Source organism: Oryctolagus cuniculus, chromosome 3 (assembly GCF_051225735.1).
Source record: "Oryctolagus cuniculus isolate XC-2025 breed Fujian yellow rabbit chromosome 3, ASM5122573v1, whole genome shotgun sequence".
In the NCBI taxonomy this organism is placed as follows: Eukaryota; Metazoa; Chordata; class Mammalia; order Lagomorpha; family Leporidae; genus Oryctolagus; species Oryctolagus cuniculus.
The window spans coordinates 43,983,455-44,008,418 of record NC_142869.1 but is presented as its reverse complement, the minus strand read 5'-3'; the positions used below and the strand labels follow the sequence as shown (position 1 = coordinate 44,008,418).

At 41.9% G+C, this 24,964-nt stretch overlaps 1 protein-coding gene across 8 annotated transcripts in view; it reads right to left on the bottom strand.

Annotated features, from left to right (window-relative positions):
- HECW2 (HECT, C2 and WW domain containing E3 ubiquitin protein ligase 2) overlaps positions 1-24,964 on the bottom strand; it is a 452,881-nt gene that overhangs the window by 114,333 nt on the left and 313,584 nt on the right. For 7 of the 8 annotated variants that reach the window (XM_089330142.1, XM_089330141.1, XM_051849332.3 and 4 more), the window contains 7 exons: positions 22,417-22,586; positions 19,684-19,826; positions 13,021-13,121; positions 11,265-12,605; positions 10,013-10,108; positions 1,906-2,056; positions 1,108-1,211 (listed from right to left, as the gene is read on the bottom strand). In XM_089330142.1, coding sequence (XP_089186268.1) covers positions 1,108-1,211; positions 1,906-2,056; positions 10,013-10,108; positions 11,265-12,605; positions 13,021-13,121; positions 19,684-19,826; positions 22,417-22,586 — 2,106 coding nt within the window. The remainder of the gene's footprint in view (positions 1-1,107; positions 1,212-1,905; positions 2,057-10,012; positions 10,109-11,264; positions 12,606-13,020; positions 13,122-19,683; positions 19,827-22,416; positions 22,587-24,964) is intronic. The other variant, XM_070070445.2, reaches the window with a different exon arrangement.

Below are 24,964 nucleotides of genomic sequence, written 5' to 3'. Positions count from 1 at the left end.
TATGTTTCCCTAAGTTTTCTTCCAACAATACTCCTCCCTCATTTCTCCTGGCCTCTCCCCACAGTCCGCGTCCGAGTCTGTTTGTTCTAGCTTTCACTTTCGCTTTCGACCTTAGAGATTTCTCCCAGCTTCCCCCCGTAGTCCGTATCTGAGTCTATGCCTAGGCTTTCAATAGCTTCTTCCGGCACCTTTTTCGTCCGGCTTTTCCCTAGGCTGTTTGCTAGTCTCTCTCTCCGGTATTTTCCCAGTTCTTCCCGTTTCTTCCCTCCTAAGTTTCCTATCCGTCCTAGGTTTCCTATCCGTCCTAGGTTTCCTATCCGAGTCACGGCACCATTATGTCGCTCCCCCTCTTCGTGGAGGAACGACACAGGACCCTGCGCTGTTCTTTCGTCTGCTCGGCCCTCCCCGGGTTTGCTGCTGGTTCTTCCCGGGTTGGCTACTATCCCTTCCACCTCCGTGGAAGGGCAGTTCCCCCTGGCCACATTCCCCACTTCCGCAGGGGAGCGGCACACCGCCGGCCGGCTCTTCTCGGGGGCTGCACAGGTGTTCCTTCAGCTAGATGTTCCCCTTAGATGTTCCTGGTGCATGCCGTCTCTCTCCTCCTTTATAGTCCTCCTCCGCCAATCCCAACTCGGCTGCCCACACGCCGAGTACGCTGCTCTCCAATCAGGAGCAAGTCCTACAGTTTATTGGTTGAATTGGAGGCAGCTGTGCGGAAGCTGTTTACTTCTCTCCCAGCGCCATATTGTGGGAGAGCAGATGCATAGAATAAGTCTTAATTCCAGTAACTCAGTCCAGTCCGGGCTGCTCCCCACAAGCAGGCAGCTAGATTGGAAGCCGAGTAGCCAGGACTTAAGCCGGCATGCTGATATGCGAAGCAGCAGCTTAACCCACCGCACCACAACACTAGCCCCAGTTTACAGGTTACTTGATTTGGGGTACTTTTCTTAGTACTAATGAAAGATTGAAGATTAGAAAAGGTTTCTGATGAATTCTATGTTTTGAAGATCAAATTTTATTCAAGCAAAGCCTTATTTCATAGAAATCCTTACTCATCTTTTCTACTTTTATGAGCTTCTAAAAGTACACAAAATCAAAGCCTCTTACCTGCACTGGCTTGGTGAAAGTCTGCCTCCTCCCCTGCCCCATCGATAGCGTTGGTATTTTCCTCAGGCCTCTCGTTAGTCATGGTTCTGCGGATACTCTGATAGCTAAAATCATAAGTCTAGAGTTACAGTCCAGCAGCTTCAGAAAGGCAGGATTCAATTGTTCCCCCAGGGCACAAACTTCCCACACATTTTCACTCTCAGCCTCAACTGTTTCCTCCTCAAACCTCCATTCCCAGACTTTATAGGCCATCTGTTGGTTAAGTACATTACATTGCACTAGATTTCTTCTGTTCATTATTTGTGGAACATTTTCCTGAGAAAATGACAAAAAAATTTTTTTCAAAAAAAAAAAAAAAACTATGGCTCTTAATAGAAAAAAAAAACTAAATTTTTACAGTGTTAAAGAAAGGAATGACTTTTATGTTCCATAGCAATTAGTTTTTGCAAAAAGAATGATTTAAAAACCTCGGGCTGGTATGAAAGATGCGTCAGAAATGGAGATTCTAGAGATCAGAAAAGGTATTTGATTTCAAATTGTAAATGTATATATTGTGCTTTGCTAAAAATCAGTGCCTTGGATTGATTAAGAGGGTCATTTATTTCCTCTCTAGTTTCCAAGCAAGGTGTGTATGTATGTGATTTTTTTAAGCACTTCAAGTCCACGAAAAGACTTCAAAAGAACTAACACCTACACCTTGATGACAGAACACCCAAAGATGAAAGCAGCGGCTGTGTCTTCTGCTTCCTAAAGCCCAGCCATACAATGGAACAGGAATAGCAAAAGTGCTCCTCTCACCGCCGGTTCAGCTGCTCCATTTGCTGGATGGAGTTGGATCTCTGCAGCACCTGTGGGGCCGGGGGAGCCGTGGGCCGCTGCCACGTCGTGGTCCTGTTGACATGATCCACATAGAAGATCCTGCCATGGCTGTCGATGCGAGCCTCCCAGTCTAAACAGCAGTGAGGCACCGAGAGAGGGGTGAGGAGGAGGAGCTGACACCATTAATGTGGTTCAGTAAGTTCAGCACATGTTTTTTTCTCTCTGCCATGCTATAATTTGGGGCTAATAATATACACCTCACAACATAATCCAGCACTTTTCCCCAGTCCACTCTACACTTTGTTGTGAGCAGTTATTAAGCCTATCCTGTGTGTGTTAACACCAATCTCTGAGGAGTCTCTAAAGGTAAAGAATCTTTCTAATCTTCCCACAGTGCTCACCGTCACCCAGTATTCTAGAAACGTGTGTTCTGGGATCACAACTAGGATCACAACACTTCAGATAGCCATATCAAAGTTGGTATTGATGCTTATTTTCTCCAAAAATAATTTTTCTCTACTTTTTTTTTTAGCTTACATGAAAGACTCAAAGCTGGAAACTTCTTTGTGCATATTTACATACAACTGTAGTAAATTTAGTCTTCAAAAGAAAAGTAATTAATGCTAGCTTAGCAATCAAACAGTATCATTATCTACATACTTCAATTTGTGCCTTCTCAAAGATGAATACATTTTTTCAGGGCTTCTTGGCCTCCAATCTCCAATAAATACAATAAATACAAAGCTTTGTAAGGCTGTTTAGTTTAGGCAATTGCACTGATTAAGTGTGTTCATCTTTGTAAGTAAATGCCTAGTGTATGCTCAGTGAAAAATAGAAAGCAGTCCTGTCTTTGGAGCCAGACACCCACTTTTATAATGCTCTAAAAGGCCATATCCCAGTAAAATCTACGTAGCATGAGTTGATATTTTCAAAAGGCAAAATTATGAAACTTGTTACAGTTGGCAAGAGTAATTTATACAAAAAATAGGAAAGCATCAGAATTCTATTCTTTACTCAGCAAAGCACTTTATATGTATATATTTCCATGTAAATTATTTGAAATTAATAAGCTCTTTCTCCTGAGTAGGTCAGTTATGCCAGATCAATTATTCTCCATATAATCACATGGCTTATGATTAACACCATGGGTCTAATCCTGAAAACCAAGGGAAGCCATATGCATTTTCTCCTGACCACCAAATGGCATTTGTTCTGGAGTGAACACAGCAAGTCCAACAAAGGCCTTAGGGTTGGAAAGACCTGTGTAGTAGATCCCAGCCTGCACTAGACCGCCATGGAGGGCTGCCACCCTCAACAGGAGTGGAAAGATATCTTGTGCTGATCTCAGTACATTGGAATTTATAAGAAATGGCAAGAGAAAAACTGGACTGAAGAAAAGCACCACAGAGACAATAAATCAATGCCACTCATGCTCCAAAATAATCCAGACTCATAATAAACTAGCCTGCCAAATCTGAATTCTTTGGACACACCTACAGCCCTATCAACAGGGGATTTCTGAAAGGCATTATGCTCAGCCTGACAGACAGGAAGCACGTGAAAACATCTTCAGAAACATTTTCCAAAACGCTTTGATGTAGTCCACTTTTTTGTTCTGTTCCTTGAATGCTTTCCCATCTCAGAGATTTTGAGAACCCCCTGTTCATTCTTCCCTCATTACAACCAGGATAATTCAAGCACACACTACATGTCAAATCAAATACACAGGGGCTGGCACTGCGGCCTATGGGGTTAAGCCCAGCCTGCAGTGCGGGCATCCCACATGGGTACCCAGCTGCTCCACTTCCGATCCAGCTCTCTGCAAGGGCCCGGGAAAGCAGAAGATGGCCCAAGTTCCTGGGCCCCTGCACCCACATGGGAGATCTGGAAGAAGCTCCTGGCTCCTGGCTTCAGATCAGCTAAGCTCTGGCCATTTCGATTATTTGGGGAATGAGCCACTGGATGGAAGACCTCTCTCTCTCTTTCTCTCTCTCTCTCTGTAACTCTTTCAAGTAAATAAAATGAACCTTTAAAATAAATAAATAAATACTTCTTTTTAAAAAAATCAAGTGCACATAAACATAAATGGCGATTCCTTCCCCTATGAATGTTTACATAGCTCACAACCCTCAACCTGTAGAATAGATCAATTAGGGCTAAGAAATGAGCAGAGATCAACTAAAGGAAACAGAAAGAGTACACGCTGCCAAGCTCTGAGAAAGGTTATTACTAAAATTTGGCCCTAAGTTTTTTGGCAGTTGAGGCAGAAAAGAAAACACATTGTTGCATACTTTCCATTTTCTTACAAAAGAAAGTTAAAAAAATATATCTTCAAAGACAGAACATTTTTCTGGAACTAACTAAATAAGAATTTACCACATGAGATGGGTATGTGGCCAATCTGAGGGCTAAATGGGTAGCAATCTGAGCAGGTCAAGAGAAAGATCTCAAAATATATTCACCACTGTGTCTTATACATTGTGTATGTATACACACACACACACACACACACACACACACGAATGCGTGATTTAAAATGACATAAAGCCAGAAAAAGAATGATTCTTATATTCACCTTGCACAAAGGCCAGGAATAACCTTAATTTATAGCTTAATAAAGGCATTTGAATGGTCCATGGAGAGAATAAGAAAACAAGGACCACCAATTTGCTATTAACATGAAATGTTGATTGTGCATCAAGATCACCTCTGCCAAATACTGTCTCATCTAAGTGACACTGTTACTTAGGTTCCATTAACAGAAATTATAAACGTCTGATTTCAAGTGGATACTTGGCATTGGCTCTGCAAAGATTGTGATGCTGCCGGCTTATTTATGAGCTACATATGCAATCCTACCCAAGTGGTCAATACCCTTCCATCCAATGGCAGGAGGGTTACCTGAAGAAATGTTAGCTCTTTGTCATATCTACCACAGTTACTCTGAAAAATGTAAAACTGCCCTAACATCTTATGTCTTTATTTGGACCTGGTTTGATTTTGGTTTGAGAAAGCATACCAGAATTCTTTTCAGAGCATCAACATTTCTTGGAGATATACAAAGCTAAAATCAAATAATCAGAATTAGAAGACTGGGAGCTTAACATTTACGTCTTGTCTTGTTGCACTGTAAAACAGGGTACACTGTACGATAAACTTTTTTTTAAGATTTATTTATTTATTTGAAAGTCAGAGTTACACAGAGAGAGGAGAGGGAGAGAGGGAGAGAGGGAGAGTGCTTCCATCTGATAGTTCACTCCCCAGTTGGCAGCAATGGCTGGAGCTGCACTGTTCTGAAGCCAGGACCCAGGAGCTTCTTCCGGGTCTCCCATGCGGGTGCAAGGGCCCAAGGACTTGGGCCGTCTTCTACTGCTTTCCCAGGCCCTTGCAGAGAGCTGGATCGGAAGTGGAGCAGCTGGGACTTGAGGCCAGGGCATTAACCGGCTGCACACAGCACCGGCCCCCATATGATAAGCTTTTAAGACTCAGCAATGTATTGGGGGAGAGGGGTGCAGTGCACTAAATTGAGAGACCTGATTTCTGGCCATGCCTTGTCACACAATCTGCAAAAAGTCACTGCAGCTCTTTGGATAGCAGTCTTTAAACATTAGAGGACAGAATTCAACTAAACTCCATTCCACTCCTAAAATTCTATATAAAGATGCCCATTTTACTATATTAGACTCAGTAAGGACAAAGCAACATCTTAGCATCATTTCATACATAAGCTACAATTAATCAACTGAACTCTAATTAATTAAGCCTTACAGGGTCTGGGGCTCTGAGTTTCCTTAGGAGTAGGCCCTGTTAACCACTTACTGACCCCATGTGGCCATGGCAGCTCTGATATTATCTCTTATGAATACTAGTGTCCCACATAAGATTCCATTTGCATCACAAACTTTAGGACAGTAATAATGCTTGTAAACTATTAGCTGGAGAAATAGCAGGTGAGACTCTCTGACAACATGTACCATAATTATTTTGAAACTCAACAAAAATGCCAATTTCTAGGATACATGCCAGATCTTCAAAAACAAAGGGGGGGACTCTAAAGGGGGACATTTAGTTATCAACGTCCCAGTTGATCCCTAGATATAGCAAATTTGAGAAGCACTGACAAAAATTGGTAAGAACTTAAGATAGCCACTAATTTTCTAGACAAACCCAATGAGCAAACATTAGCTTTCTCAGAGGTCATGAAGTGTGAATACATAGGAAACTAAACTTAATCTAAATATTCCAAACTGGCATCCAGGAATAAGTAGACTCTTAGATGCTCTGAGACTTAAATATAAACAGGTAACTTTAAATAGGCAGACAATAAGGGGAAGTCCAAGTTAGAAAGCATGTTAAGACTACTCCAAGGCCATTGTCACAGAACTGATACACCAGGCAGGACACAGAGGAAGGTAGGGAAGGGAAAGTCTTAAAGTTCTCAGTTTTTAGAATCAATGTATGTGAGCAAGTTGTCCTACGATCCCTCTGCTCACCTCATCACTTCTCTTTCCCCACTCCCTTCAAAGCTGGACCAGCCAGCTGGAGATCAGATGAGACATGAACACATCTCAAGGAGGGCTGAGTTAGAGACCAATGACTGAAAAAAAAGAATTACATATTGGAGAATCCAACACTGCACTGTCTATGTGAATCAAGGGGGAAGGGATGGAGAGGGGACCTGAATTCCTTATAATTGATTCATAACCAAGTACCTGACTGCAGTGACACGCATTTGTAAATACACTATAAACATGACAATAACCAAAATGACAAGAAGGTGAAGTTATAATGACTTAAAGGCACTGTAGAAAATAAATAAATATATAAAAACTTTGTAATAGGCAACAGAAGGCAGTGTTTCCATGATTTTTTTTTTCTTATTTTAGCACTCAAGGCATTGTGATTCCATTATGTATGATTTTGGTAGTCAAGGTAGCAGGCCTCCTTCCCATTGGGGGTAGAGGTGGTGATTGGCAGGGGCATCAAGACTGCTAAGGGGCTAATGACATGATGTGAGCTGCCTAGATGTGTTCAGTTGGAAAGAACTCAGCAGGCTGAAGGTGCTCTTTATTTCTAAGATTTATTCATTTTATTGATTTGAAAGGTGGACACACACACACACACATACACACAGAGAGAGAGAGAGAGATGAATCTTCCATCCCATAGTTCACTCCCCAAATGGCCACAACAGCCAGGGCTGGGCCAGGCCAAAGCCAAGATCCAAGAACTCCATCCAAGTATCTGACATGGGTTGGCAGGGATTTAAGTAATTGGCCATCTTCTGCTACTTTTCCAGGTGCATTAGCAGGAAGCTGGATCAGAAGTGAAGTAGCCAGAACTTGAAGTGGGACTCCAACATGGGATACCGGTGTCACACATGGGAGTTTTTCTCAATGCTCTACAATGCTGGCTCCATTAAGGGGCTATTTTCTGCATTTCTTATATTTGAATTAAAGTTTACAAAATTCAAATAGTTGCATATTTTGTCCCTAATGCTTTGATTTTTTAAGAAAGTGGCTTTTTAAAACTAAAAATATCAAGTTTTCCATCAAAACTAAATTTTAAATTTTAGAGAATAAGAGCCTTTATCCCTAAATATAGTGGTAGAGACGTTGTTGTAGTGCTTTGAGGCCCAGGAAAGTTCAAGGAGTGCTCAGATGTCTCTCCCTCTTCCTCGGGGACAGGTGAGGAGGCTCCTCAAGTGCAAGAGAGGTAGGTGGCTACAGTGACCTTGTGAGCCACCATCCTGCGGCTTAGCCAGGTTTGCTCTGCTCTGTCTGGATCAGACTGAAAGCCTCTTCCTCTGTGCAGGTCACTCTCCCTACACCTGCAGGACTCGCTCCTAAAACAGGGCAGGCAACAGATCCTCAACCTGGAAGTTAAGACTGCTCAGCTGCTATGGGGATCTACTCATTGGTTCTCAAAAATCTTACTCTTGCCTTGGGCCATGAACAATGCCCTGTGAGCTTTGTGGGCTGTGCAACTTCAACCACTGGTTGAGAGATGTTTTGATGACTCATAGAAAATAAGAAAGCTCCAGACTTTGTAGGAGGCATGACACTGCTGAGATGCTTCCAGGGAAGCAGACTGGACATGCACACAAACTGAGTGCCTTAAGGAGTTGCAGTACCATCTCATTCAGAAGTCATCAGTGTGGCAGGGGGCTCGAGGCAGCCTGGGGACTGAATCCTATTAGACCATCATCAGCATGAGAGATACTGGTCTTTTTAGAATTAAGATAAGTAAAGAAAGAGTGGCCAGTCCAGCCCTTTCTGAAAAACTTTCATTTTTCTGTTATTGACTCCAGTGTGATTGTCACATATGGTGCATGGGAGACAATATGGGACTAGTTTATGTGTTTTTCCACAGAAAGGGGAATTTCTCTAGAAATAGGAATGAACTCAGGATAAACAGTCTGGATAAGCAGCCTCTGACAGGACCCTGGGATAACTGTAGTGGTGTTGACTAGATGAGTTCAAATGGACAGCTCAGGAAAATTCCAGGGGAATGCATGGCATGTTTTTGTTGCATGTTTTTATTATCAAAGCATCATCTAAAATTAGGCAGTAGATCTGAAAAGTATATTAACTGTTGGTACTATCAAACAACAGTGAAGGGCATTCAGGAAAAAAACAGTCTATATAGGAGTTGGTACTATTTGAAGTTTCGAGCATCCACTGCAGGTACTAGGATATATGCCTTGTGGATAAGGGAGGATCCCTGTTTACATGAAAAAAAAAAAAAAAAGCTTTCCCACAACTCTTGGTGCTCCTAATTCATTTCACTCTCATTATATTTTTCCAGAAATATTTTTCTTTATTGACTCTGATCTTTTCTCCAAAGGTAAACAAAAAGGAAGCTTTCCTCCCCTACCCTCCTCCATCTGCTTAACATGACATATGATTAATCAATCCTTTGGTCTATGTTTTTTAACTGCCAAAATATGTTTCCTCTAACAGCCTTCAGTTTTCCAATCCATGTATATGGGAAGGAGCTGTACACAAGGGGATTCCAAAAGGCTCAAGCCAATATTCTGACAAACTCTACATGTAACCATTGGACTCTTTTGGTCAGCACTTAACAAAACTAACCACTTGGGGATTTTAGTCCTTTAAATACATACCCTCTCCTCATTTCATAACACCCTTGTGACAAAACAGAGGGGCAAAGAGTCTCTTGCCACGACCACAGATACAATGGGTAAGAGGAGAGGATGGATAAGAAGAGAAAGCCCAGGGAGAAGGAACCATCCAGTGTTCCCTGAAAGAGGTATCCACAGAGTGTTACAGTAACTCACCACCATGCTCACATAGCAACATCACTTTAGGGGATTCATTAAACAGATTTAACTCTGTTTAGATTTCACCCAGATTCTGACTGGCCATGGGTATCACTTACACCTCTGAATAACAGTTGTGTAACTGGTTCCCTTAGAACCCATAATCCTCAACCATGTTTTCTTTAGCTATGAAATGCTTTCTGAAAGTGCAAGAAATAAAATAAAAGTCTTTCAAATCCCCAGATAATTGTTATGTCTCAAACACACAGTGGAATAATTTCTGAAATTAATGATACTTTCTTGAATACCCCAAAGAAAAAATTCAGAACCTTGTTGTGAATGACTTAAAATGATGTGAGACCAAAAGAGGCAGGGTATTATACAGAATGAGGTTTTTCTAAGAGATTGTACCAATTTGTCTACAAACTGAATTTCATGCTGTTGTTAGGTATAATTTTAAAAAATTCTATTATGTACCCAATTGCCCAGAATACCTGGATCTACTTCCACGATTATAGTATTTACTCTGTGGGAGTACAGTATTTACTTTTTTTTTTTCTTCTGCCCTTTCATGCAGTGGAATAATGCCAGAGAGGAATCATTGGCATAGCACTTTCTATCAAAATTACAAATACACCATTCCATCAAGTGGCCCCCAAAAATCCAAATTACACTCATTCCATCAAGTGGCCCCCAGCTTCCTCTTGAGTACCCATGGATCCATTTTTTTAAGGTCTGTGGAATGTGTGTTCATCAGCCCTTTACCCTGTAATTAAGGTGGACCCTTTACTTAACGGATGCTCACTTGGTGGGAGAGCCTCATCCACCCTCTGGTACCGGCTAACATCCTGGCGCACTGAAGGTAGTGACCGCAAGGGCTGGTGGCCGTTGGCTTGAGAACCTAGGATTAAAGGTAAAGTGTTATTGGGGGATTGCTTTCCCTTTCAGGGTCAAAAAAGCCTTTGTGGAAAAAAAAATACCTAACACATCCTGAGGGTAGTCTCTGCTCCCTGTAGCCTCATTTCCCACATGAGGTCTCAGAAACAAGAAAATAAACAGGAGGTAAATGCTTCAAAGAGGACTTCCTGGAGAATGTCCCCAGCATGCAGCCCTCTGCTCCCCGCCTCTTTTCCCTCCCTTGCCCTCCCTGGCCCTTGTCCTAGTCACGCACCACGGATACTTCAGGGTCACATATTGGCCACAAGATAATGAAAGAAACAAAAACAAAACAAAAAGAGAGAGGAAGAAAAAGATAATTTAGATAGAAAAATAAATTACAGAATAAGAAAATCATTCCTATTTCTATGTCACTTAGTCATAAAAGTACTCTTTGTACTGCATCTATAAAAGGATTTTTAAAGGAAATTCTAGAAACCCACATTCATTGAGCTATAATACAAATGTGTCCTGTAGATTTACATTCTCTGACTGCTAAAACAGCTTAGTTTTCAAGTGTCAGAATGTTGCACCTAATTAAGTTGACATTTCTTCCACTGTTGAAGACAGATAATTACCTTTGTTGCAAAGCACCTATTAACTCGGTTTGCATGTTATGAAAGAGGTGTGATGTATGATGCTCCTGGTAACCTCTGCAGATAACATGAATGGTGAAGTTGCCAGTCTCTTTGATTTTGTATCTGCGAACCCAGGTCCCCCTGGAGCTTCCTGATTTAAGTTTGAGGACAGCATGCTGTTTTATAGCCTCTTATCTCAACAATACAAGGATCCTTTTTTTTTTTTTTTGTAAAAAATAAATAAATAAATAAATAAATAAAACCTACTGAACTTGAACTTGATCCTACCTGGATGCAAATCACACAGTCTTCTTCCCAGCTATGCAATGAATTAAGTCCCTTGGTTTCCCCAGCTCTGATAGAGGTCTGATCTACAGGAAGAGTTTCAGGTGTCCACATATTTGTTACCCGTTTGCTTTTCTTCCTGGCCCTGTTTTCCATCTTGCCTCCAACCCATCTAGCTCCCCCTTTGCTGAGGTGAGGAACTTCAGTCTTGCAGCCTGCAGTGTAACTTAAATTGAGAGAAAAACCACGAACTCCTACCTCCAGTAGCACCCTCCTCCTGGGCAGTGGCCCCTTCGCAAGTGCTGTGGGCATCCCCAGCATCGTCCTCTCCTTGCGGTTGGCTCTCAGCACCTGCAGCGGCTCCTTCCAGGCTCTCCCTCCGCTGCCAGACCTCCCCCAGCTCCTCCTGGGCAGGTGACGTGGCAGATTCTGCCCCTGGTCCTTCCTCTTCCCCACCAGGCACCTGAACCACAGGTAAAGGAACAGGTGTGCATATGGAATCCTGCGACCCTTCGGCAGGGCCGCTGCTGGTGGGCTCCACGGCACAGGCTCCGTCTTCCTCCTCCTGAGAAGAAAAAGCCGGAGTTTCAGGATACCGTGCGCTCTCCTGAGAGGAGCACCGTGTCTCCACCGAGGACAGCTGTGTGGTCACGCTCTCATTGCAGGAGCTGTCCGCGCCTTCCAGGTCACTCTCGCCCTCGGGCCTGGTGCTGGCTTCGCTCACACTCTCTGTCCGGGCAGGGTCACTGGGTTCTGTTTCAGAGGACACCTGGGAAGGCTCAGAGCCCTGGTCGAGGGACTCAGTCTCACTGATGGCTCTTCGGCTACCCCCGGATGTGTCAGAAGTCCCTGTGTCTGCCCCACTTGTGGGCTGGTCTACCTCCTGAGAGCCACACAGTTCGGAGCTGCCATGGTCAGCACCGGGTAGAGGCTCTGGGCCAGTTTCACTTTCCTCTGGGGCAGGGCCTGGGGCCGAGGTGCTGTCTGCAAGCTCTGGAGGATTTTCTGGCTTCTCCTCCAAGGAAGAAGCGTCCTGCACAGAGGCTTCCCCATTCTCAACCGGGGTGTCCTCTGGCTTTGTCTGGGATGCCAGGCTCCCGTCATCTGCTCTCGATGCCCTGCTGAACATAATCAGCCCCCCTTCCTCCTCCAAGGACGATGGGTAACCCAGGTCCTGCTGGAACTCGTGGTCCTCTTCATCTGAATCGATGTGAAGCATTGCATTGAGTCTCGTGTCGGTGGGAAAACTACTCCTTAGTTTGGGAGAGGCTCCCATGGGCCTCTCGGAGCAAGCGGCCGCCCCGGACCTGGAAGGGCCATTGTGCTCCAGAGCATCTAAGTAATCATTGAGTGAATCCTGGCGTCCACGGGGAGGTGAGGTCCGTGAGGAAGTGGAGGTGAGTTCCTCTGTGTCTATTTCCAGAGTGGAGCTAGTCCTGAAAGAATGCTTGGGGGTCCCGTCGGCAGCACTTTCCTCGGAAACCGGCCCATTAGCACAAATCGGGCTCCCGGGCATGTCCTCGTCATCTGAAGGGCTCCCCAGGTCTCCGTTTACAGTATTGACTCCCAGTATTGTGCCAACGGCTTCTGGAGAAGCATCTGCACGAGACAAGAGCTTTTATGAAAACGAACTAGAAATACTGAATCACCACGTAATGACCTATTGCTTTGCCATCCATCAGTCCCAACTATCTCATCTTCGCATAGAGGCCTCTTGGCAGGATGGCTGCCTTGCTGAGAATGGCTGCTCAATATCAAAGGAGGATATGGACGGTCAGTTTGGCATATGAAGGATGCATGTTGGTCCTGTTGGAAATTCTATAGCTTAGTTTCAAAAGGCAGATACAAACCTAAGAGACAGATTTTGATCAGCAGGCTTTCCTAACTGCTTCAAGAACTTTGTAATTATGTGACAGCTATTTTATTCTGACAACAGGACACAAATTCAACTTTACTCAAACGTGAACTTACAATTGAATTAGTTAGCAACTTTTCCCTCTCTATACAGACTCACCTTCATGAACAGAAGACGTAACCTCTACTTTAAACTGGAGGTACCCACTCACGTGGTCAGCTGGAAGCCTCCTGCCAAGGTTGTAGCTGAGCATTTGATCTCTGTAAGAGGAGAGACGGTTCTTTCATCCTTATTACACTGACGTCACTGTCTTCCCACAGACCATTCCCAAATCCCGCTGATTTCTTTTAAAACCTTCAGACTCATAAGTAAAGAGAAATAAGATACTCAAGATACATATAGTCCAATGTAATGTTATTCATTTGCATAAATACACTTATAAACCCAAGGACAAGAGGAAATTGTTGTTATAAGGAAAATTATTAGTAACATCAGAAAATATAACACAGTATTATTTTAAGATTCTCTATAAAAGATGCTGATTTCTGGCCGGCGCCGCGGCTCACTAGGCTAATCCTCCGCCTAGCGGCGCCGGCACACCGGGTTCTAGTCCCGGTCGGGGCGCCGGATTCTGTCCCGGTTGCCCCTCTTCCAGGCCAGCCCTCTGCTGTGGCCAGGGAGTGCAGTGGAGGATGGCCCAGGTGCTTGGGCCCTGCACCCCATGGGAGACCAGGAAAAGCACCTGGCTCCTGGCTCCTGCCATCGGATCAGCGCGGTGCGCCGGCCGCAGCGCGCCGGCCGCGGCGGCCATTGGAGGGTGAACCAACGGCAAAAGGAAGACCTTTCTCTCTGTCTCTCTCTCTCACTGTCCACTCTGCCTGTCAAAAAATTAAAAAAAAAAAAAAAAAAGATGCTGATTTCTTTCTCTCACCTCTCAGCTAAGAACTTACACCTGACAGCACAGAAGGCTCTTTACTATAGTGTTCCAGAGGACCAAGAGCTGAGTTAGGAGACAGCAGCACAAGAACACAACATCCAGCCCTAGCCGGGTAGCAGCTCCAGCTGATCTCGCCTTCCTTGCCTGCAAGGCTGGGCCTGTTGGCCCTTACTGTTGGGGAGCCTGGCCTATCAGGGATTCATGGGTGTCTTGTGAGAGATGCTAAGATGGTCTAGCTGGATGTGCCTCTGGGGTGAGGTCATGCCTAATTCCTAGAACTGTGCTAGAAGGGACCACACTGGGCCTGCCTAGTTTTTGATCCACCTTGGTCCCAGACTTGGACTTCCATCCTCCACAAGAATGGAGCTGCATATCCCTTTCAAGGCTGTGCCTGTTTATCAGGGTCAAGTGCAATTCATTTTTCTTGAATGCAAATAACACTTACTTGGAATCAAAAGGCTTATTCTTCATTAAGAAGAATAATCAAAAGGATAAGAACAAAAGCACACCATCTCTGCTCTCACACTGCCCTCTGCTGGTTATTTCAGAAGGAAAACACAATGCCTCTGCCTGAAGTGTTCATTATTGTACAACTAAGCACCTCTAAGTCAGCTATTTATTATTAGTTTACATAATTTTTTTTTGTTCTGAGCTCCTCAGTAAAATTCCACACTAATGTAAAATTCCAGTTCACCTCTTGTGAATTCCTCTGACTTCATAGCAAGAATTTCACAGAACAATGTGATTTTTTTCTTTCTAAAATTTTATTTATTCATTTATTTTGCAGGAGATTAATTTCTTTACCCTTTTCTTTTTCTACTCCATTCTGATGCTATAATAGGTTTTCCTTGACTGATGCTTTTTAAAATGCTTCATGCTGTCACGGTAATTGCCTAATATGTACCAGGCACACTCTGACAAAAGCTTTGCATGCATCACCTCTCTTCACGCTCCTAACAGCTCTGCAAGTGTCGGCCCTGTTTTTTAGAGGAGAGAAATAAGACATGGGGAGGATAAGTAACTCGCTCAAGAGGCCAGACAACTATTAAGTCACAGGTGGGGATTAAACACAGGTTCCTCTGGCACAGAAGCTCCTGTTCTGCAGTCACTGTATCATGATCTCATTCGATGTATATTCTCAGTCATTCTCACGCTTTCCATAGCATGTATTCTAATGACAGACTTATTTATGGGCCACCTTACCATCACAATTGCTATCAAAATGCTTATTCAACTTAGAGGAGTGCTTTAAGAGAAATTCTTCTACAATGGGATACACAGGTATTTGTAACTGTTAGGCATCTCAGATATGTTAACTGTTCTTACATTAGAGTGCTCCTGTAACATCATGTAATAGCTGTGATCAGTCTAATGGCAAGCATATCTTTCTCCTACTCACCACTGTATTTCCAGCAGTTAGTGCCTGACACACAGGGATGCTTGATGCTTGATATTTGTCCATTAGTGCATCTGCCTAGCAACAAATTATATGGAACTGCTCTTGACATTGTTGGGCCTCTCCCATCTCTTTGGACATTCAGTTCTTTAATAATAAAATCCTCATTTCTTTGTGGGGAAAGAAAAAACTCTTTCCCTCTTCCCTGGCCAATCTAAGCAAAGTGGTGTTTTGTTTTGTTTTGTTTTGACAGGCAGAGTGGACAGTGAGAGAGAGAGAGACAGAGAGAAAGGTCTTCCTTTTGCCGTTGGTTCACCCCCCAAGTGGCCGCTATGGCTGGCGCATTGCGGCCAGCGCACCACGCTGATCCAAAGCCAGGAGCCAGGTGCTTCTCCTGGTCTCCCATGCGGGTGCAGGACCCAAGGACTTGGGCCATCCTCCACTGCCTTCCCGGGCCACAGCAGAGAGCTGGCCTGGAAGAGGGGCAAACGGGACAGAATCTGGTGCCCCAACCAGGACTAGAACCCGGTTTGCCAGTGCCGCAGGTGGAGGATTAGCCTATTGAGCTGCGGCGCCGGCCTAGTGGTGGTTTTAATGATAAAGATTATAGAAGTGATGGATTTTAGCCAGGGAAGTGAGTATTTCATAAGAACTCTAAGGAAAGAATTATATCTATCATTTTTGCTCACTATCTCATCTTCAATTCACAACACAATGCTTGACATTTAGTAGGTACCTAATATATACATAATAATTAATTAACAAACAAGATTGTCTGGAAACAAGAATTTTAACTGGTTTCAGAGATGTTCACTGACAAGATACTCAGCGTAGCCATTCAAGCTATACATACAGGCAATCTCCTCTATTTACCATAGATTCTAAGCCCAGAGTTTCATCTCATGCTAAGGGCCAGTCAGGGTATTCAGCTGCTAGTCTGTTCTTGCCCACTGTCATCCTGACTCATCCTGCCTCCTGCTGTGATACGTCATTAAGGAGGATATATTATCCATTACTGTGACATGTTATTGTTAAATATAAATGCCACAAAACTTTCACCAGCTGAGGCATTCTCTCACTAATGTAATGAGAGGAAGTGACAGAGCATGGGAAACCGAAGTGCTTTTTTGAGAGAACACAGACCATGCTATCAAAAATGTCACATTCAAAGACATGCTTGAAATAAGTAATTAGTAAGGAGTTCTAGCTTGTACTGTAAAACTCCATCTTATAAGACTTCAACTATCTCAGAGTTGCAGTCATATCAAAGTGCAGCATTTTTCAAGATATATCAATGATGGGGCCGACACTGTGGCATAGTAGACTAAGTCTCTACCTGCAACACTGGCATCCCATATAGGCACCTGTTTGCGTGGCTGCTCTACTTCCCATCCAGCTCTCTGCTATGGCCTGAGAGAGCAGTGGAAAATGGCCTAACTGCTTGGGCCGCTGCCCCCACATAGGGACCCAGAAGAAGTTCCTGGCTCCTGGCTTCCGATTGGCCCATATCTGGTGGTTGTAGTCACTTGAGGAGTGAACCAGTGGATGGAAGACCTCTTTCAGTCTTTCCCTTTCTCTGTCTGTGACTTTGCCTCTCAAATAAATAAATAAATAAATACTTAAAAAGAAAGATATATCAAGGACTTAATGGAAAGGCACAATCAGGTCAGAAATATGCTAATACATCTGAATGCTAACAGCTGACATGCTAATATGTGCTATCATTCTTATTTTTAATAAAGCAAATCACTGTATCAGGCAAGGCTCTAACTTTATAGAGAAATATCTCAAAATTCTGATATTTTACAAACGCTGGACTTCCTTTCAATATACATGGAATCCAGGACTGGCATTCTCAGGGTGCTCAGTTCTTTACAAGACTAAATAAAGTCAGCAAATTAATCAATTATTTCAACCACTGTTTTGTTTTTCCTTGATCATTTTTATTGATATACAAAAAATAACACCTTTCTGAATATATCATGTAAATTATAATTATATATATTCAGTGAATGACATATGAGGGAGTCATCAAAAGTGTATGGAAAATTGCACATTATCTTTTAATTCCATTTTCCATGAACCTTTTTAAAGTTTCTTCATGTGATATCTACTGTAGTTAATTCATACTCCAAATTCTTTTACGTTCTGTAAATACAACCTTTTTTTTTTTTTTTTTTTAGTTTTTTGACAGGCAGAGTGGACAGTGAGAGAGAGAGACAGAGAGAAAGGTCTTCCTTTTCCGTTGGTTCACCCCACAATGGCCGCTGTGGCCGGCGCGCTGCAGCTGGCGCACAGTGCTGATCCGAAGCCAGGAGCCAGGTGCTTCCTCCTGGTCTCCCATGTGGGTACAGGGCCCAAGGACCCTGGCCATCCTCCACTGCCTTCCCGGGCCACAGCAGAGAGCTGGACTGGAAGAGGAGCAACCGGGACAGAATCCAGCGCTCCGACCAGGACTAGAACCCAGTGTGCCGGCGCCACAGGTGGAGGATTAGCCTATTGAGCCACGGCACCGGCCTGTAAATACAATCTTTTATTTATTTTTATTTATTTATTTTTATTTATTTATTTTTTGACAGGCAGAGTGGACAGTGAGAGAGAGAGAGACAGAGAGAGAGAGAGAGAAAGGTCTTCCTTTGCCATTGGTTCACCCTCCAATGGCCACCACGGCCAGTGTGCTGCAGCCAGCACACCACCCTTATCCGATGGCAGGAGCCAGGTGCTTCTCCTGGTCTCCCATGGGGTGCAAGGCCCAAGCACTTGGGCCATCCTCCACTGCACTCCCTGGCCACAGCAGAGAGCTGGCCTGGAAGAGGGGCAACCGGGACAGAATCCGGCGCCCCGACCGGGACTAGAACCTGGTGTGCCGGTGCCACAAGGCAGAGGATTAGCCTAGTGAGCCACGGCGCCGGCTAAATACAATCTTAAAACACTTTCTATATATATAATTTTAAGTGTAGATGAGGGAACTTCAAAAAGTTCATGGTAATGGAATTAAAAGATAAATTTATTTTGGTGCAAACATTTTTGAAATTCATGCACAGTTTTTATAAACTGCTTTCCATGAACTTTTTAAAGACCTCTTGTATTATTTCTAGTAGAACCTATAATCACTATTCTTAAAATAATTATAATTTCCCAGATTTTACCAGATAAACCAAGCTGCTAGAATTACACTATAATATTTCTAGTACACATGAGCTGCTCAACCACAAAATCCATTGCCTAAGATAGCCAGAGAATTAGAATCCATTAGAATATCAGATTTTGAAAGGGTCTTAGATATCATCTTGTCTGAACACATTATTATTCAGATGAGGAAACTAATTATCAAGAAAATCGTGACTTGTCAGAGGTAAACAGTTCATCATCTGCAGTGTAATTAGAAATGGTCAACCTTTCACAGGTTGCTAGAGTATGCCAGTCCTTAAGGTGTTGCAGAAAATCCAGGGTTCTAGAACGCACCAATGTGCTCAAATCCTAGCTCTACCACTTGTTCGCTAGTCTCAGATGCCTCATCTCTGAAATGGGTATTAATACACTGTGTACCTCTGAAAGATGTTGAGCTTATGAGTATAATGCACACGCCTCTTGACATAGGGTAAGCCCCTAGGATCATAGGTGATTATCATTACTAACACTAGTAGCAATACTACTGCTGCTAGTACTCACAGTACTGCTACTAAGGCTAATGCTGCTATTGCTACTACTGTTACTGCTGCTGCTGCTCCTAGTACCACTACTATTGCCATATGTTCATAATGTTCTACAACGAGAAGATACAACATAAGATGTCTCCTAGTGCTACCTTAAGGCAGTCCTGTTCCTGAGTTTGCTGGTATTTACTATGTAAAAACACATGTAACATTTATAATAAGGGATGGAGGCAGTCATGATTTCTTAACTACTTTATTCACAACTTGGGAAAATGCTCACAGAAAGAAAGCTGACATCGAATCACATTTTAAAATTCAATGAATTAATTCTAGTTGCCTGAATGGAATGTTAATGTCTAGGGGCTTGACTATTAATATCACATCATTGTCTAGGTCTTATTTTAAAAGGTCCCTAAACAAGCTTGTCTGTTTTCAAAAAAAAAAAAAAAAGTCCTTTGGATGAGATCAATCAAGATAAGATAACTGTAGAACTGACACTAGAATTCTGTCTATACAGATGGTTTTACAGCAAGATTTCACTATACTCAAAAACAGTTGAACACTGAGATTTGACACTGAAATGCTATTGGGAGGTACCTCTGGGAAAAAGTAAACATATCCCCAAAAGGTAACTACTAATTTATTAATAATTCATTCATTTCATTTTAATTAAAACAAAATGCTTTTTGTCCAGTACACTTTAATGAGGGGATGAGTATTAAAGAATGATGTTACTACTTCTTATCAGTCAGAAAAGTCCAAGGACTATTGTCATTTCAGTTGCTTCTTGCACAAACTAATCTGAGCAAGTCCTAAAAGTAAGGGCTGCTTACCCGATGGCTTGTCGCTCCAGCAGCCTCTGCACGGGAATGGTTAGTTTCCCCAGGAAACGCTTGATGATGGGACGGCTCTTGGCAAATTTGTCTTTAATTTCAATTTCTAGGACATCAGTAAGCAGTGCAAAAAATGAATATTTCTGAAAACAAAAATAGATAATATGTTGGCTCAAAACAGGACTAATATTATATCATTTTATTACTGTAGGAAAGTCTATGTCATATTCTAATGATACACCCAGTTCACACTGCTACAAGCATCTGCAGCTATTGTCAATCCTTTACTCACTTGGCCTCATTAGCATTCAGAATTATGGAAACAGTGAAGAATCGTATGGCAAAAGAAACTCAGCCAACCCTGCAGTCTTTCTTGGTTTAATAGTTTCAAGAGATGTTATCAAATATTAAATTATGGACACTACAATTCTAGTATTCACTAAACTTACTATATTCTAATGCTTTGATATTTAACATCTAGTTATAGGATGGGTTAGGATTAACCAGTATTTTTGATTTATGGAAGTTTTATTTCCTAATCTGGGATTTTGAAGTTGCAAAGTATAGTTAAAAATATTCCTCCATTAGTGGTTAAGGTAAGATCATCTGCAGAATATTCCAGTTTCTCTAATGAATATTAAAATAAAACAATATTGTAATGAACCTTTTACCTAATTTTAAATGGCACACAGGGGCACTTCCTCAGGGACAGAAAAATCAAAGTATGAGGTTGAGACAGGGTTTGCTGTTTTAAGAATGCCATTGGAGAAAACTGGGCTGATCACTAATCAGAATACTAAATGAGTAACTTTTCTCAGGTACAAAAACTTTTACATATATTATCTTTATTTCATCTCTACAAAAATAAATTTTTGAAGAGTCTCGGGATAAGTAAATGATACAGTCAGAAATGTAACGTAAATCATTCCACTCCTTCCCTGACAGCACCCATGCAACCACAGTGATGGGAATAGGGCTGGGAAGCTTTACATTTAGCACCAGTTAGTTTATTTAGTCATAACAGTTACAAGTCATCAAAGGCATACAATCTGGCAGTCTACTTATTGGAACATGCACCCATCTAGAATAAGAAATGTGAATTCAGCCACACATTAGCCTTTGAGTGGCTAGTCACATAAACACAGTAAGACTCGGTTTTTTAATCTCCAAAATGGAGAGGTGCTAATCTCATCCCTTATGCTTCCCCATCAGGGTTGCATTGGGGATGTGGGTACACAGTCTGTAAACATAAAATGTTCAAAAAATAAAGTTATCACTCATTTCATGACCATATCCATTATGTGTCTGCTGGAGCTCATGCTGAGATACATTTTATGTCTCATAGGCTTGGAAATTTGTTACATTTAGGAGTATGCTTTTAAGAGTTACTGCCATTTTGAAATCACAATTGGATTCTTAGAGCATTTATAAGGATGCAAGCAACACCCACTTAGTTGATAACCACACAAAGTGCCAAGAAGGACCTTGCTGTGCTAGAAGGTCTCAAGCAGCCATACCTTTTCTCCAGTTGGTCTTAGATCCTCTGAAATATCTCTCTCCAATGAAACATTTCTACAACTGCTGGGGCATATTGTTGTCAGTAAGCATTTAGGATAGGAACTAATTAATGGGGAAGTTCTAGGCCAAAAGAAGTTGACCCAGAGACATGCCAACGCTAGTAGGTAAGACCTGCCTCAGATCCCTGAGAAATGCAGGTAGAGCACATGGTTTGGTCACTCAATTAAAAACGATGCCTGGTGTTCCTTGTTTGACTTTCTGTAGTTCTAATGAGAAAAAAAAAAAAAAAACAACTTTGCTTGACTTCATTAATATGGTGCACTGTGATGACTGGTAGCATAATATAGCTGTGAGGAAGTTTAAAAGATCATCAACACAATCACACAATCTGGTTTCACTCGGGATGACAACACCTTGTATGGCTCATCTAATTAACAAAACTTAGACACCCATAAAACGTTTGCAAAAGACCAAAAGGAAAGAAATCCCTTTAGTCTGTATGAATACATGCTAGAACAAAATACCCAAAATATAATCAGTATGACTGATTTTTCCTTTTGATTCAGGCTCTGCAACGGCTCTATTGAACAATGTCACTGATTCTGTCCTTGTTTAAAATTTTAATTTTGTTCATCATTACTCTTTGCATTACTTTTGATTTTCTTCAAATATGCATTAACATACTGATTTGGAGGGCCAGTATTGTGGCGTAATGGGTTAAGTTTCGACCTGCAATGCTAGTATCACATATGGGTGCCAGTTTGAGTCCTAGCTCCTCCACTTCCAATCTAGCTCCCTGCTAATGTGCCTGGGAAAGCAACGGAGGTGGCCCAAGTACTTGGCCCTTGCACCCATGTAGGAGACTTAGAAGAAGCTTTTGCTTTGGCCTAGCCCGGCCCCTGCTGTTGCAGCCGTTCTCTCTCTCTCTCTTTCAACTCTATTTTTCAAATAAATAAAAATAAATAAGTAAATGAAATTTTTAAAAAGATCCTTATTTTGATTCCTAGTCTTTTGGCAGCACATCAAGTTGTGCCCCTGCAGTGACAGCCTTGATTGTCCCACCCTAGACCTGGCTCCTCTGTACAACATAACCCTAAGACACCTTACTCATATTGCCCATACCCATAAATAGTTCAATGATGCAGGGCCCAGGAAGAAAGGTGGTCCTGCCAATTTCCCAGCAGTGAAGTCACAGACTCCTCAGGATCATCTTACCTCTCGGTGCCAAATGGGATTGGTGGTGTTACTGATGATAGTAGACCTTCTCTCCTGCCCATGGTGGGCACAGGTGGGGAAACTGCTTTTCTTTCCTGGCTGAATGGACATCTTAAGATAAGGGTCAGGATTGAAGAACATCCCTTTCTTTAGACCAACTGCCCTAAGGTCTTTAAAGAAGGAAAAGTAGAAAGAAGAAGGGAGACACAAAGAGAGAACAGGAAGGAGGGAAGGACAGAAGGTAGAAGGAAGAATGCATACAACTAGATTAGAACTAGCAGTTCAAAGACAATTTGCTCTTAAATAATCACAAAGGAAGCTCTGAACATTAATTATTTGGTAAAACAATAGGACAGTCATTCATACCATGGTTGTTTTCAGATAAGTGAAGACACTTGAGATATGGCAGGGATTCATGAATTTTTAGGAGATGCCTCTGCATGCATGGATTTCACAATCATTTTACACCAAAATAAACCTATCTTTTAATTCAACTTTCCACGAATGTTTTGAAGTACCCCCATATACATGAAAAGGAGTTTGGACTAAACTTAATTGGAGATAAAACTCTGGAGTGCACATTCATTTGTACCACATTCAAAATGTCATATATATTCCATGAATGTGATGAATGTTAGATTTAAAGAGTAGACCAGAATAGAATTTTTAAATGTGAATTCTGCCTGCTGTTTTAAATAATTATGCCATTACCTTTGCAAGAGTCTGCAAAGTAACTTAAATATTTGATGAAGGTTCTGTAACTCACCTTAGACTCGTCACTTGTTGTTTCACATTACAAAAATTCTAGCTGAGGTCCATTTAGTAAGAGACTAATATTTTTTTAATGGTCAGGTGAAATGACACAAAAATGCCGGAGATAAAGGCTGGCTCCCCTGGATCATGCCTTTCTGAAAATATAGCTTGAATAATACAGGCTTATGGACTAAGTGATTGTGGCCAGTGGGAAGAAGAAATTGTTTCTAGATAACTTCTTTTTTTTAATTTAAGGTAAACAAATTACATGTATTTCAAGTTAAGATCAACCTAGCATGTTCCTAAATACTTTGGTTCTTATAGCAATTCTGCGCACACACACACATACACACACACATCCCAAACCTCTAAAGACCTTTGGATTACAGAGGTCAGCTAGGGAACAAACCTTATATAGTGACCCTAAATTACTGGAGGTCACCAGAGTCATACCAGGCAAGTCCATTTCTGAAACAAAAGGTCTTTCTTAAGAGGAAAAAAATTGGTCTTGGGTTGCCCATAGAACCCTAGTCTCCAGAAAGTATGGGAAGGATTCAGCAGATGGAAGAGCTCACTCTCTCTGTTTCTCCCCTTTTCTTCTGTCACTCTGCCTTTCAAATAAATAAACAAAAATTTAAAAGCGAAAAAGGACTGGTGGCCTAAATGCATGTCAGAAAAACAGACTAAGACTGTTTAACGACATGTAACTGGAAGGAGACGGGAACAGCTTAATCTATCAGTCAGTACTGAAATAGTCAGTGGAGAAGACCTGGTGTTAAGAATACTGCATGAAATATAGTAAAGTATTTTATCTGAAATCCAGGGGAAAAAGGAAAAGTAAGGAAACAGCACTTCAGAAAGGCTGCTGTAATCTCAATAGCCTTCCAGTCCCCACTCCTAACACTTTATAAACTACACACTCATTATTAAATGCAGCCTGGAATTTTATTGTCAATTTAATATTGCTACATGTTTTATTTAGCATAAAGTAGTTTTGAGAGGAAAAGAATTTACACATTTCCTTTGATTCCTTTCTTGATTATGCTTGACTTGGACTCAAATACAGAATGATATCCTTTAGACATCAATCTCCTTCCAAAGGGATTTATCTGTAGTAAATAAACAATAATATGGATGGAAATTGCTGCCACAAACTCTCACATTTACACACAAAAATTCCTTTGAACACAGAGTATTCCACCTGATGGTTAAGTCACTGTGATGAGAACTGTCACAAACAGATAACTCTGATAGCAAACTCTTCCACAATGGAACACTGCACAAAAGATCATTAACAAATATAATGAACTATCAATCATTTATAATCTGATTATTCAGTTCCCTTTATCATCTCATTTCTGCCATTGCTTCTCTTTTGCCTTCTATATATTTTATTGCCCATAAATATCTACACACCTATTAGGCCAAAGAAATACTCACAGTCAAAGGCCAAAGACATACTAAATATCCTAATTAAAGTTACATTTGGAGGAAGTTTAAAATATTAAAATGAAATTTTTACTTTGGCTAGAGAATTCAATTACTCGGTCTCTACTTAACCATAATCAAGAATAGAATATTTGTAAGCAGCCATTCTACAAAGCTTCAATGTTCTCCAAAAAATATTATCCACTGTCAATATGCTACAACCAGATTATAAATAGAGAGGGAGGGGCCAGCGTTGTGGTGTTAGCAGGTAAAGCCACTGCCTAGACACCAGCATTCTACAGCCCTGGCCGTTGCAACCATCCGGGGAGTGAACCAGTGGATAGAAGAGCCTCTCTCTTTGTCTCCC